The sequence below is a fragment of the Nycticebus coucang genome, chromosome 6 (assembly GCF_027406575.1).
Source record: "Nycticebus coucang isolate mNycCou1 chromosome 6, mNycCou1.pri, whole genome shotgun sequence".
NCBI lineage: Eukaryota > Metazoa > Chordata > Mammalia > Primates > Lorisidae > Nycticebus > Nycticebus coucang.
Genome location: NC_069785.1, coordinates 99,631,804 through 99,647,314, shown reverse-complemented (window position 1 = coordinate 99,647,314; position 15,511 = coordinate 99,631,804). Strand labels below are relative to the sequence as shown.

At 48.3% G+C, this 15,511-nt stretch overlaps 1 protein-coding gene across 6 annotated transcripts in view; it reads right to left on the bottom strand.

The window, feature by feature from the left end:
* SLC28A1 (solute carrier family 28 member 1) overlaps positions 1 to 15,511 on the bottom strand; it is a 68,380-nt gene that overhangs the window by 31,500 nt on the left and 21,369 nt on the right. For 3 of the 6 annotated variants that reach the window (XM_053594490.1, XM_053594493.1, XM_053594495.1), the window contains 5 exons: positions 14,349 to 14,426; positions 7,668 to 7,748; positions 4,497 to 4,577; positions 3,599 to 3,688; positions 1,657 to 1,782 (listed from right to left, as the gene is read on the bottom strand). In XM_053594490.1, coding sequence (XP_053450465.1) covers positions 1,657 to 1,782; positions 3,599 to 3,688; positions 4,497 to 4,577; positions 7,668 to 7,748; positions 14,349 to 14,426 — 456 coding nt within the window. The remainder of the gene's footprint in view (positions 1 to 1,656; positions 1,783 to 3,598; positions 3,689 to 4,496; positions 4,578 to 7,667; positions 7,749 to 14,348; positions 14,427 to 15,511) is intronic. The other 3 variants (XM_053594492.1, XM_053594491.1, XM_053594494.1) reach the window with 3 other exon arrangements.

Below are 15,511 nucleotides of genomic sequence, written 5' to 3'. Positions count from 1 at the left end.
AAGGGAACACTTTTACACTGCTGGTGGGACTGCAAACTAGTAGCACCTTTCTGGAAGGAACTATGGAGAAACCTCAAAGCACTCAAGCTAGACCTCCCATTTGATCCTGCAATTCCATTACTGGGCATCTACCCAGAAGGAAAAAAATCCTTTTATCATAAGGACACTTGTACTAGACTGTTTATTGCAGCTCAATTTACAATCGCCAAAATGTGGAAACAGCCTAAATGCCCACCAACTCAGGAATGGATTAACAAGCTGTGGTATATGTGTACCATGGAATACTATTCAGCTATTAAAAAAGAAATGGAGACTTTTCATCCTTCGTATTAACCTGGATGGAAGTGGAAGACATTATTCTTAGTAAAGCATCACAAGAATGGAGAAGCTTGAATCCTATGTACTCAATTTTGATATGAGGACAATTAATGACAATGAAGGTCATGGGGTGGGATGGAAAAGCAGAGAGAGGGAAGGAGGGAGGTGGGTGGGGCCTTGGTGTGTGTCACACCTTCTGGCAGCAAGACATGATTGCAAGAGGGACTTTACCTAACAAATGCAATCAGTGTAACCTGGCTTATTGTACCCTCAATGAATCCCCAACAATAAAAAAAAGTAATAAAAATAAGAGGTTTATATTAAAAAAAAGAAAAGAATGGGTAGAATTACCTCATCTTTTATAAAATAGAGAAAGCAAGTATGTGTGTGTGTTGTGGTCTATAAATTTAAATTACTATTTACAGAGAAAGATCTGGAATGACATATTTTTAAGTCTGCAGGTCTCAAATTGAGTGAAAACATGCTGGGCCAACCCTGTATTTCTGATTCTGTAGGTCTGGGGTGGACTAGGAACTTTTAGCAAGTTCTCAGGAGATGCCAATGGTGCTGGTCCACAGACCACACTTTGAGAACCACAGGTCTAAGTTCTTGAAAGCAGTTACCCATGGGAAGTGGAGTAAAGAAAGGAAGATTTTTAACTCCGTCATTTTTGCAAAAATTGATATTTTTTTGATAGTTAAGAACAAAGAAAAACAAACTCCAAGATCTCTGAAGATTGCATCTGGAAGCACAAAGAAGTAGAAGTGATGGGGGTGTCAGCAAGCTCTCCTCTGCCACTGTGCGAGAGCTTTGTGATGGGGGTCTACTGGGGTCTGACATGGAAATGCATTGTGCTCTGTAGCTGCGCAAGCAATAATTTAGGAGCCCAGAAAGGACTTGAGGCCAGAGAGAGGGAGGGAGGGAGAGGACATTGCAGGGCAGCTCGCCAGGGACAGCCTGGGTGTGGGACTGGGGAAAAATGAGCATGAATTTTGGGGTCACAGATCTGGGCCCAGATCCTGGCATGGAGTTTCTCCCTAACTCTCTGAGTCTCAGTTTCTTCACCTGCAAAATGGGGATGTTAACACAACCAGCACATTGCCCAGTACACAGCAGGCGCTCAGTAAGTGGAATACTGGGAGTCTTTGCCCCTAGGGGCCACCTGAGGAGCCACCAGGCCTGCTGCACTCGGGGGAAGCCTCTGCTTTCACTGGCACAGCAGCCCGGGCTTCAGGCTGGAGCAATCCCAGGGCTGTTCCAGCAAGAGCTGTGCGGGGCTCCTGCAAATGTGGAGTTCAGGCTCTGGGTATTGACAAGCAAGAGGAGGGCTCTACTTACCCCAAAGGAGATATAGGCACCCAGCAGGCTACCGGCAATGGTGGCATAGCCTCCAGTCATGACGACGTGGACTTCAGAGAGTGTCATGTCTGCCAAGTAGGGCCGGATCAGCAGAGGAGCCTCTGTCTGCAAAGAGGAAAGATATCAGACACAGGCCGCAGTGCCTGTGCACCACTCCACTGGCCCTGTCCGGGCATGGATAGGTTACAGTGACACTGTGCTTACTGCCCAACACATGCCAGGTGCCCCACCAAGCACCTCACCCACGTTACTCACAACCTTCTGAGAGAGAAGTAGCCCCATTTTCCAGGAGAACAAACAGAGGCTCAGGGAAGGTCAAAGAATTAACCCTGCCCATGCACAGGTGGGAAGCAGGTGGCAGGCCTGTGCTTTAATGAAGCCCTGGAAGGTGCCAGTAGGAAAGCCATTACAGGTGTGTTTACTTCAGGGCACTGGGGCAGCCCTGGGCCTTCATTATTCATTGAATAAATAGTTGTTGAGCACCTTCTATCCAGCAGTTCTCAACCTGTGTTCACGACCCACAGGAACTGTATTAAAGAGCTGCGGCATTAGGAAAGTTGAGAACCACTGCTGTAGGCGCTGTTCCACAGAAGAGGGACACCCTAAGCGAGAGAAAGCTCCTGCGCTGTGGAGCTGAGGAGGGTGGAGAGGGGCTGAAGCAGGTGGGGGACACAGTTAATGAGCACGGAAGCAAGTCCATGAGCAGCGACACTTTAGATGTGGGTAAAAGTGATGGAGAATGTGAGGGAGAATGACTGGTGGCCCAGGGGATTTAAAATGGAGTAATCAGCAAAGGCCTCTGTAGGGAGGTGACCCTTGGTGAGGGTTAGCTGAGACCTGATGGAGCTAACCTTGCGATTTGCAGTGCAGCATTCCAGGCGGAGGAATGCCAGATGCCCGGCAAGCACGAGGGCCACGGCAGGACAGTTGGGTGAGAAGTGGCTCCCAGGGAGCAGTGGGGACAGGCAGGCCTCAGAGGGGCTGGGACACAGCGGGGTGTGGACTTGTCCTGTTGCGGGTGGCAGGGTCAGGACAGATGGTAGTGGTGGGGATGGAAGCAGGGAGGAGCGGGAGGAGATGGTTGCATAGTCCAGGAAGAGGCTGGCTGGAGGCAGGAGGGCAGCACCGCGGCTGTGGCTGTGACGTGGCTGCAACATGGAGAAAGCATATGGGAATCATTGGATCCAGAGAGTGAGGGAAGCAGAGAAGGAAGGATAGCTCTTTGAGTTCTGTCTGAACAACCTCATGGAAGATGTTAGCATTAACCGAAAGGGAGGTGTGATGAGAGGAAGCAGGGTTCTGTCTGGGCTGGACGTGTTGAATGTATGAAGCCCCTGGATATCCAAGAGTAGAGTCAAGGAGCCAGTTGCAACATCAGTTGAGAGTTCAGGAAGGAGTCAGGACTGCAGAGCAGGACCTGGGAGCCATTTAAAGCATGCGAAGCCGAGAGTCAAGTGCAGCCCCTAGGGAGGGAGTGGGGTGGAGAAGAGAGATGGCCCGGCCTGCTGCACTGGGAGGGTGAAGTGATGCCACTGGTCCATGAAGGCTTTCCATCCTCTCCCCTTGGGGGAGATGAGGTGGACACTCAGAGGTCTAGGTCACCTTGACTTGAGGACAACTTGTCTAAAGTTAATTTACCTTGGGAGGTCTTCACTTCAGCCAATGTCATGTTCACCTACATATTTTCTCAGCAAGAAACACTGATCACATTTGCCGCTTTTCATAAAAAAAAAAGTGCTGTTATATTTTAATATCTTTTCTTCTTTTGCCTCAGGGAGTTTTGAGTAATTAATCTAAGAGCACATCGTAACTGGCTAAAAAAAAAAAAAAAAAAAAAAACAACACCTCAAAAACCTTTGAAACCAGCACACTTGCATTGTAACAAAAAAGATGCAAATAGGCTAGGTACGGTGACTCACGCCTGTAATCCCAGAACTTTGAGAGGCCAAGGTGGGAGGATCACTTGAGGCCAGTTCAACATTGGACAGGGCAACAGAGCAAGACTCCATCTCTACAAAAAAGAAAAAGAAAAAATTATCTGAGTGTGGTGATGCCTGCCCACAGTCCCAGCTACTTGGGAGGCTGAGACAAGAAGATCTCTTGAGACCCAGAGTTTAAGGCTGCCATGAGGTATGATCATGCCACTGAACTCCAACCTGGGTCACAGAGTGAGATCTGGTCTCTAAAAAAAAATTTTTTTAATTTAGAAAAGATGCAAATATTCTCCAAAGTTTCCTAAACTTGCCATATCCAATGAAATATGGCATCTTTTGGCAAATGTGACTTTTGGTGACTCCCATGTTAGGCAGATAGGCCAGGACAGACCCTGGAAGCTCAGCCTCAGAAGGATCAGGCCTCATGAAAATGACTCAGGACTGACAGTGTCTTCAGAGTCACGTTTACTTTGGAAAATACATTTTCAGAAAGAGTGAGAAAAGAAAAGACAAAATGATATAGAACAACTCTTCCAGGCAAGAGAGAACTGGGATTCTAAGGCATGGCTTATAGTTATGTCATCTTGGCCAAGTTATTCACATCTCAGAGCCTCACTTTCCTCATGTATAAAATGAGACACTGGACTGCATCTGTAGGGTCTGTGAATCTCTCAGCTGATGAGGACAGCTAGAATGGTAGGAGGTGCCAGACAGATGACATGCTCCCTGGCATGAATCACTTATGCGCCAGCACCCTTTGGTGACCCTGGGAAAAGGCTCAAACTGCTTTTTCTCTAACTGAATTAGAGCTCTGGGGACCCAGGGCACCCACCCTCTTTGGGGCAGCTGCCTGTAAGCATGAGGGCAGGAGGCTGCAATACCCACCTGGCTCACAAAGATGTTTCCGGCCACACTCAGGGTCTCAGTGGCTGTGGTGCCCATGGTGACCTGTAGCAGCCAGGCAATCTAGAAGAAAGAGGGTGCTCTTGGGGGGCTGATATCAGCAGACCACTGAGTCGGAGACAGCTGGGTAGAAATGCTTTACACGTCTTCCTTCCAACTCTCACTCCAGTGTGAGACCCCTCACCTACATTTTCCCAAATGGCCCATCCATTCTCTCCTTCCACACCTCCACTGAAGGGGTGCCACTTCCCAGGCTACCTGTTCCACCTTAGCATAGCCTAGTCATCAACACAGCTTCTAAAAGTGTGTTCTGGGTGGCACCTGTGGCTCAGTGAGCAGGGTGCTGGCCCCATATGCCGAGGGTGGCGGTTCAAACCCAGCCCCGGCCAAACTGCAACAACAAAAAAAAAATAGCCAGGCATTGTGACGGGCGCCTATAGTCCCAGCTGCTCGGGAGGCTGAGGCAGGAGAATCGCCTAAGCCCAGGAGTTGGAGGTTGCTGTGAGCTGTGTGATGCCACGGCACTCTACCGAGGGCAATAAAGTGAAATTCTGTCTCTATAAAAAAAAAAAAAAAAAAAGTGTGTTCTTAGGCTGGGCATGGTGGCTCACACCTGTAATCCTAGCACTCTGAGAGGCTGAGGCAGTGGTTTTCTTGAGCTCAGGAGTTCAAGACCAGCCTGAGCAAGAGTAAAACCCCATCTTTAAAAATAGCCGGGAATTGGCTTGGCACCTATGGCTTAAATGCCAGCCACATACACCTGAGCTGTCAGGTTCGAATCCAGCCCAGGCCCACCGAACAATAATGACAGCTGCAACCAAAAAATAGCTGGGCATTGTGGCAGGCACCTTGTAGTCCCAGCTACTTGAGAGGCTGAAGCAAGAGGATTGCTTAAACCCAAGAGTTTGAGGTTGCTGTGAGCTATGCCACCATGACACTCTACTGAAGAAGACAAAGTGAGACTTTGTTTCAAAAAAAAAAAAAAAAATGCGTGTTGTCCATGTTGTCCATCTCCATGCAAAAAGGGTTTCCTGGCCAAATATATTTGAAAATTGAAAACTGCCATACACACACACACACACACACACCCCAAGATGAAATCTGCTTCTCCAGAATTTCTCTCCAATGACTCAGGCTTCCCTTTCCTAATCTCTCTTCTGTAAAAATTTAGAATAGCTATCCTACCCCTAACTTCCTCCTTTCCCGGCCTATTCTTCTTTATATTCCTTCAGCCCTTCAGCCGTTCTGTGGAGGGTATAGCTTCAAGTCCTTTCACTCTCCAGCTGATAGTTCAATTTGACATAGCCTGTGGGTTGAATACATTCTCCACATCTGGATCACCTCCCTCACACTATGCAGTATTTTTTTTGTTTTTGAGACAGACTCTCACTCTGTCATCCTGGGTAGAGTGCTGTGGTATCAGCTTAGCTCACAGCAAGTTCAAACTCTTGGGCTCAAGCGAATCTCCTGACTCAGCCTCCTGAATAGCTGGGACTACAGACTCCCACCACAGACAGACGCAAAGAGCCGTCCTTCCTTCTCTGCTTCCCTCACTCCATGGATCCAGTGAGTCCCGCAGTGCTGCCTCCATGTTGCAGCCACATCACAGCCCTGGTGTTGCCCTCCTGCCTCCAGTCCGCCTCTCACTGGACTTTGCAACCACCTCCTGCCTCTCCTCCATGCTTACATCCCTGCCACCACTGTCTGTCCTGACCCTTCAAAAGCAAAAAGCAGATCATGCCACCCCCCACCAGGGCAAGTCCACTCCTCCCCTGTGTCCCAGCTCCTCTGTGGCCCAGCTAATTTTTCTATTTTTAGTAGAAATGGGGTCTTGTTCTTGCTCAGGTTGGTCTAGAACTCCTGAGCTCAAGCAATCCACCTGCCTCAGCCCCCCAGAGTGCTAGGATTACAGGTGTGAGCCACCGCACCCAGCTGCAGTGTGTGCTCTTACCATAGTTACTATGGTTTGAATGTCCCTGCCAAAATTCATGTTGAAATTTGATTGCTATTCTAACAGTGTTGGGAGGTATGCTCTTTGGGGGTGATTAAGTTATGAGGGTTCTGCCCTTGTGAGAGGATTAATGCCATTATTGCAAGAGTTAAGTTGGTTATCAGGGGAGTGGAGTGGACTTCTGAAAAAAAAGGATAAGTTGAGCTCTCATTCTCTCTGTGTCTCATGTGCTCCCTTCTGCCATGTTATGATGAGCAAGAAGGCCCTCAAGATGCCAGCACCATGCTCTTGGCCTTCACAGTCCAGAACCAGGAGCCCAATAAATCTCATATTCTTTTATAAATTACCCCATCTGTGGTATTCTGTTATAGCAACAGAAAATGAACTAAAACAATAACAACAGGTTGATTTGGCATTTCTGGTAGCCATCGGATGGTGCTGATTTATTCTGAGCTCTGTTGGCTGAAACCTCAGAATCTTTCCCCAGGTGGAATGCCATCCAATGCTGCATTATACATCCTGGTTTTGCAAGGCAGATTTTATGAACATAAGCACAGGGTTTGACATTTATGCCAGCTAAGTCTGGGCAGTGTGGCTCACTACTACCGTCTCTCAAGATCTTTTTGGTATAAATTATTTTTTCTCTTACACTTTCTCAGTGAAACCTCAAGACTGTGACCTTTCCTCCTACAAGGTCACACTGGATTTTGGTGTCATTTCTCCTTAGTATCATGCGAGAGATTCTGTGAGAGGGTGTTTGGTCAGCAGTAGACTCTGGGGAGGTGTGGACTTTGAGAGCAGGGGATTTTGGAAAGATATGGCCCTTGGTAGCAAGGGATTTCCAAGCCTTCCTACCAAGGGCTTGGATTTCCAATAGGTACAGAACCCAAAAAGAGGGGATTCCTGGAGCATGTTTGTTTGGGGAGCAGGGGATTCTGGGAGCATGTTTGTTTTGGGAGCAGGGGATTCTGGGAGGGTGTGGATCCTGGCAGCAGGGGATTCTGGGAGGATGTTCGTTTGGGGGAGCAGGGGATTCTGGGAGGGTGTGGATTCTGGCAGTGGGGATTCTGGGAGGGTGTTGGCTTTGGGAGCAGGAGGTTTGGGGAGGGGTTAGCCTTTGGGAACAGAAAATTATGGGAGAGTATGAACCCTGTGAGCTGGTGACTCTGGGAGACCCTGGGTCACTGACATTATGAACTCACCTTTAAGATCACCCACTGCATGAGGCCCACATAGTAGAGAACTGACATTATGCAGCTGAAGAAGACAATGATGGGCAAAACCTACCAGGAAAGAGAATGTAGGGACCCAGATTAAAGGCAAGCAGGGTCCAGGAGACCCCAGACAGCCCCCTCCACCCAAGGCCTGACAGGACCAGTGAAGAAGCTCTGAATTCAGTGGGTGATGAATTCAGTGGGTATTCCACGTGGGGGTCTCTGGGGAGTCACTTCTGCCTCTCTGTTCCCCTCTAGATGATGACCATCCACCGGTTACTGCTCCCCTCTCCTCCTGCAGATGGTTCTGTGCTGTGGCAAAAGTGGCGCCTGAGAGCACTGCTCCCACACCTGCTTCTCTGTCTCTAAGGTGTGAGGGTTGCAGTGTCTGCCCTTCTTGATGAGTTCAAGAGCTGACCCTGGCCTCTGTTCTTAATCTCTGTCCTGTGTTTTGAGCCTGAGGGAAGGGACACACGACCTTCTGGTGATCTACTTCCACTCATGCCAGCAGGCTCAGAGTCAAACTCATCCTAAACCTGCAGCCAGCCTCTCCTCCTGTCACCCTGGCACTTATTACCACTTCTCTTTGTTCACTTCAAGATTCATTAAAATTTTCTCTCACATTGATTCCCTCCTTTCCAGGCCCAAAGCCCCACCCTAGTCCTTTTTTTTTTTTTTTTAACTACAGTCTTATTTATAATAACAAGATGTTATAAACTGAAATATCTTTTAGTGGAGGACTAGTTTAATAGACTAGTGTATATCCATACAATGGTGCACTAAAGTCAGGAAACAGTAATGGGGAAGCTCTCTGTGGGCATTTGTGGAATGATTTCCAAGACAGTTTGTTAAAAGAAAGAAAGGAAGGTGTACAACAGGGAGTATGCTGTGCTCTTAGGTGAGTAAAAAATAAGGGGGCAGGCACTTGGGTGTGGTGGCACAGACCTGTAGACCCAGATACCCAGGAAGGTGAGGTGGGAGTATCACTGGAGCCCAGAAGTTAAAGGTAAGCCTAGCAACATAGTGAGACCCCATCTCTAAAAAATAAAGAAAGGCGTAGAGCATTATGTGCAGTCTTGTATGGGCATGGGATGCCATTAAAGGGACACACAAGTAGCTGAGCGTGGTGGCTCACATCTATAATTCTAGCACTCTGGGAGGCTGAAGTGGGTACCTCTAGTACCAGCCATTCAAGAGGCTGAATCAGTAGGATCTTTTGAGCTCAGGCTGTGGTGTGTTTGAGGCTGTGGTGAGCTATGATTGTGCCACTGCACTCCAGTCTTGGTGACAGAATAAGACCCCATCTAAAAACAAACAAACAAAAAATACCAGAAAAAGATAGAAAAATAAAGAAGCACATGCAAATGATTGGCAGTAGCATGTGCCTTGGGGAGGGAACTAGCTGTCTTGGGAATCAGGGGTGAGAGGAAGATTTATTTTTTACCTTATATCCTTTTGTAGTGTTAAAATGCTTGCTCTATTCTTGATATTTGTTCCAAAGGGCTTTGAAATAGTCATGCAGAATTGGTAATAGCACAGAAGCATTCTTACACTAAGATGTTAAGTGGGAAAATTGGAATATTAAAATTACAGAAAGAAGCCTGGAGGGCAGTAATCCCAAACAGGCAAAGGACTTGCTTTTGTGTTCTGGGGATATGTGAATTTCATACTCCTCTTTCTCTATTATGATTATTATTTGAGACAGAGTCTCACCATGTCACCCTCAGTAGAGTGCTGTGGTGTCAGTTCACAGCAACCTCCAACTCTTGGGCTTAAGCAATTCTCTTGCCTCAGCCTCCCAGGTAGCTGGACTACAGGTGCCCACTCCAATGTCTGGCCATTTTTCTGTTGCAGTTTTTGTTGGTGTTTTAGCTGGCCCGGGCCAGGCTTGAACGCCCCTGTCCCCAGACCCCAGAGCCTAAACATCATAGACAGGGCCCTGTCTTAACCTCAGGCCACAATAAACCACAAAAACCTAGAGCTGGAGGATTCCTCAGACAACAGCTGTGGTGTCCAATGCATGGCCAACATTACCAAAAAACAGTAAGGACTTAGGCCGGGTGCAGGGGCTCACACCTGTAATCCTAGCACTCTGAGAGGCCAAGGCAGGTGGACTGCCTGAGCTCACAGGTTCAAGAGCAGCCTGAGCAAGAGGGAGACCCCATCTCTAAAAATAGCCGGGCATGTGGCAGGTGCCTATAGTCTCAGCTATTCAGGAGGCTGAGGGAGGAGGATCCCTTGAGCCCAGGAGTTTGAGGTTGCTGTGAGCTATGATGCCATGGCAGTCTACCCAGAGTGGCATAGTGAGACTTTGTCTCCAAAAATAAAAACAGAAAGGCCTCCACGTCCAGATAAGCTGGAACCCTGGCCATGCCCCCTGATTTCCTGTCTGTGCCATCCCTTTGTCCTGCAGGACCTCACCCTCTGCCCCTCATGCCCAACTCTGCCTGGGTGCCTTGTTCTCAGCAGATCTCTCCTGCTGTGACTGTGCCTCTCTCTTCTTCAAGCCACTCCACCCCATTTCCTGCTCTGAACTTCAGGCACACTAAGGTTACTGGTGACTCCTTCACTACAAAATTCTTTTTTTTTGCAGTTTTTGACCAGGGCTGGGTCTGAACCAACCTACTCCTTTGAGCCACAGGCCCCGCCCCACTACCAAATTCTTATTTGATCGTTGTATGTATGTGCAAGACACCTCGAAAACCTCTGGAGATGAAAACATTTTCCTTCACCCTGGCTTTTCCTCCAGGATAAAAATCTGAGCAGCCCTGCTGGGCACCTCTGGGCACATGCTCCAGAGACTGGAGCAGTAGCAAGAAAAAGTGTGAGTGTGCTTGCAGCTCAGCCAGGCCAGGCAGGGTGTGGGGCTGGGCTGGGGGTTATGTGGGTGGAAAGTTACTAGGAGGAAGCTGGAGCCAAGAGAGAATGACTAATGCAGCTGATAGGGTCCAGAGGTGACTGCCACATCAACTGTTGTGCTGGACTCCGGGTCCAGGCCCAGGGTAGGCTGAGGGCTGGAGAAGCCGCAGAGACACTGCTTTCTCCAGCAACAATTAGCTGGACTGGGGCCCATCAGGAAGCAGACTGGATTCTGAAGGTCTGAGTGAGCCCAGAGAAGACATCCCAAGACTGAAAGTAGCCAAGGGCCTTGGACTGGGTCCACATGACTCACAGATGGAACAGAGAGAGCCTCCTGAGTCTTTTGCTCAACTCAGCACTCAGGAAAGCCACCCCTACCCTGAGGACAAGTCTCAAGCATGCACACACGTGTGCATAAGTGCATACACACACACACACAAAGATACATGTGTGTGGTATGGGGGAGTATGAATAAAATTGTGTGATTAGTGAGTGAGTCTAGTGAGAAAGGGAGTTCCGTGGCTGTGGAACATTTACCTGAGATCTTCTCCATCTGGCCCAACATAACTGAGAATTCCATGGGCCAACACGCTGCCAAGAATCTGTCCAGAGGCCAGGAAATGCCCAGCGTTTGTCTGGGAAATGCTAAGACTGGTTAATGATAAACCCAACCCACTGTAAATTTATCTCTCAACTGAACATTCAGTCTCAAAGTTTTCTGCCACCATTAATACGTTTTAAAACTATCATTGTTATTTACAGTGCCTTTGCTTTTAAGACGGGTCTAACTATGGTACGCAGGCTAGACTCCAACCCAAGGGATCCTCTGCCTCCACCTCCCATGTGGCTGAGACTGTGGGCTTGTACTACCACGCCCAGCTTCAGATGCCTTTGTGTTTGGAGGAGAGACATGATGCACTGATTCCTGCTTGTGAGGAAGACAACATCTGAGCCTGGAAGACCAGCTTCCCAGCTCTGGCTCTGCCCTTACTCACTGGGCAGTTGTGTCTGGCTTTGCTCTTCTCCAGAGCTTGCCTGGACCATCATAATACAAAGAGAGGCCAAAGACCACTGTGCGCCCTCCTGTGACTAGCAGTCTAGGAATTTATGGTTCTACAGGGTGACTGAGGGAGAAAGAAATGTAGCAGGTGTGCACACATTCTTCTAGGAAACCCAGCTAACACTGACAAGGAGCAGACACAGTGAAGCCAAGTGGCACATTCAGTGCTGGAATAGGGGAGAAGTGAGAGAGGAGTCTAGTGGACAGCATCTTGCCCAGTGCCTATTTCCCAGCTTCTTTGGCTAAGAAGGCTTTAACTTCCTTTGGGAATCAGCTTACATGCCCATCGAGCTGACTTGCGCCCTGCACTTTGGACACACCAGCGTGCCCTCCCCTGTGTGCACTGCCCACACTGTCTCCTCTTCCTGACTAGCTCTTTGAGTTTAGATCTTTTCTGTCCTGAAGCTCTATGTCAAATGCCACCTCCTCAGAGAGCCTTCCTCACCATTCCTTGTTGCAAATGTCTCTCCCAGGCACTCTCCTCTGTGCTTCCCCTATTGCACTTGAACCCAGCTACCAGGGTGGCTGATGCAGTGTTGTGTGTTTGTTTAAGCATAAGGAGCTTCTGGAGCTTCTTTCTTTGGAGGACACAAGAAGTCACCAAGAAGCAGATCCTCACTGCTCTCCCCTGAAACCTTGAGTGGCTCCCCTACTGGCTATATAAATATGGGGGAAAGCCCCCCTCATCCTAAGGGAATAGTCTTAGGACCTTTGGAGACAGACAGAGACTGCCCCTCACAATATTCTCCCTACACAGAACTGGTCTCAGAAAACATGATGGGCAAATTTGTCTAGGGCACAAGAAGATCCCTGAGAAGATGCGAACCTGTCCCCTCCTTTCCTCTTAGGGCTGAAACTGTTAGAACCCCGAGGATGGACTGGACATTCCCCAGAGATTGGTTAGCATGACACGGAGGCTCCAAGGGGAACTCACCAGATACCAGGGTCAGGGGTAGGCAAGAGGGTCTGGACTCATGACCTGGCTTAACACCAGCCTAGGCCAGGCATTGTGGCTCATGCTTGTCATCCCAGCACTCTGGGAGACCAAGGTGGGAGGATCACTTGAGCTCAGAAGTTCAAGTCTGAGCTCCGTCTCTACTAAAAATAGAAAAACTAGCTGAGTGTCATGGCAAGTGCTTATAGACCCAGTTACCACGCCCAGCTTCATATGCCTTTGTGTTTGGAGGAGAGACAGGAGGATCACTTAAGCCCAGAAGTTCAAAGTTGCTATGAGCTAGGCTAAGTCCACTGGACTCTACTCAGGAGAACAGAGAAAGCCTGTCTCAAAAGCAAACAAATAAAAAATACACCAGCTTGGGCCAGGCGTGGTGGGTCATCCCTGTAATCCTAGCATTCTGGGAGGCTGAGATGAGTGCATTGCCTGAGCTCACAGGTTCCAGACCAGCCTGAGCAAGAGCAAGACCCCATCTCAAAAAAAAAGAAAAATAGCTGGGCATTGTGGTGGGCACCTGTAGTCCCAGCTACTAGGGAGGTTGAGGCAAAGGGATCACTTGAGCCCATAGAGTTTGAGGTTGTTGTGAGCTGTGACACCAGGGCACTCTACCAAGGGGGACAAAGTGAGACTCTGTCTCAAAAAAAAAAAGAAATACACCAGCTCAGAAGTCCATGGCAAGTCCATGACTTAGGCTTAGGCTGAAAGGACTACTGGGCCCAAAGATCCAACAGGATGGAGAGGCCCTGGGAACAGCAGCCAGAGTAATGACAAGGAACAGAAACCTCTGGCACCTGCATGTGGAGCCCAGCGTGGAAGCTCCAATGGGACAGTGGTTCAGGATGTGCCCAGTGGGTGGTACAGAGGGCCCTCTGTGGTGCGTGCAGCAGTGACAGGAAGCTGGGCCCAGCTGCTGGCAGAGTGGAGTCCCAGGTCTTTCTCTCCATGTGGGAAGTGGAGCTTAGGCCTGGAGCAGCCTCAGGCTCTTAGACAATTTGGGGGTGAGGCAAGCAGAGGACTGCACTAAAGAGATCCTACTAAAGGCGGCATTCAAGCGTGTGAGGAGATACCTAGAGAAAGCAGAAACACAACTGCAGCTCCACCTAGCAGAGAAGTCACCCCAGCTGCACCCTCAGTACAGCCAGCCCTGTTTTGATGTGAGGTTATGTCCACCATTACACAGTATGGTCTTTGATGCACAGTGTCTTTATCTCAATATCCCCTATAATATTTTGCAGCACATTAAATGTACAGTAAAGTTTTGTTAGAAGGAAGAGGGAGAGAGGAGGGACTGTGTGTCCAGGAGGAAGCAGAGGAGGGCGCTGGACTGGCAGCTGAACTGACAAGGGCAGACTTCCTGGCGGAGGTGGCCCTGAGAGGCCTTGAAGGGAGAGGGGATCATTTGAGCCTAAGTGTCCCTGGAAACTGTTCTTCACAGGCCCAGAGTCCCGGCAGCATCACAGGGCCAAGGTCTCAAGCCCATGTCCCTACCCAGCTCCTTGTCTTTAGCCTCCCAGCAATTCTATAATTTGGGGGTTCATCGCTAAGGAAAAGAACACAGAAATATCTTACTTTTGCAAATTTTACAAAACACAGCAAAAAAATATCACCAAGTGAACATGTTGTTGGGTCCCTCCCAGGACACTGAGGCTTCAGCTTCACTATTGCCCAGAAACAGCCTCTGCCCTCAGGACTCCCCCTGCCCCACCTGGCTGGCCTGTCTGGCCCAGACTTCTCACTAGCCGGGGTAGCTGGGCAATGGCCACTAAGGGCCTCTTGGACTGAGAGTCAAGCTGACCTGAAAGGCAAAGACATCCTTGACCAGAGCCTCCCCGAACACAAAGCTGGAGCCGGCCTCCGTGTAACTCAGGAAGATCTGAAAGAAGAAAACACAACTAAACCAAACTCCAGAGTGAGGTTTGGAAGGGAGGAAGGAAGAGACATGGCTGAAGGGACAGGCTGAGTGGGGTGTTAGAGGCCCTGCCTGTCCCAAGTATCTTCCCACAGCCCGGGACCTGGCCAAGGTGAGAGATAGGGATGCCAGGCCAGAGGCCCTCCTGGCCCAGGCAATTTGGCCCAGGGACATGGTCCCCAGACCCTAACCAAAGGTGGGACCCACACCTGGACAGTCATGAGCATGTGCTTCACATGACCACATTCTCCAAAGCGTCACCTTCCTGGTCAGTTTTAAAGAAATATTCTATCTTTTTACAGCTGAATAGTATTCCATGACATAACATATACCACAGGGTTTTTGGTGTTGTTGTATCATATATATTTATGGCTGTGTATTTTTTCCCATTTTTTTTTTACAATTTCAGGTTAATATGAGGATACAAAACATTAGGTTATATAATTTACACATGGCAGATCCTATACCCAGGGGTATGTCATATATTCATGCATTGTACCCACTGGGTGGGAAGCTACTGGACCCCCTCTCCCTCTTTCCATTTCTTGAATTTAATTGAGATTTCTCTTGTGTGGGTCTGTGATTGTTAATCTCCTAGTTTAAAATTGTTATTGAGTGTATGTGACACTGTTTTTCTAATTTTGCAATATTTTACTTAGGAGAATGTTCTCCAAATCCATCCAGATTGTTACAAAGGACACAAAATTTCCATCTTTTTAGGGGTGAATAGTACTCCATGCTACACATATATCACAGTTTGTTAATCCATTCACAGGTTAATGGGCATTTTGGTTGTTTCCATAGCTTTGCAATTGTGAATTGAGCTGCTGTAAACATTTGAGTGCAAATGTCCTTGTGAAAAAATCATTTCTTTTCTTCTGGGTAGATACCTAGTAAAGAGATTGTGGGATCAAATGGAAGGTCTACTTTTATTTATTTTTTAATAATAAGCATCCTTTTATTTGCTAACATCACTACAAAAACTGATTACATTAGCAGCAACAAGTGTTTCCTTGAGTTGAAGTCAGAGCAAGTTACTTTTATCTAAT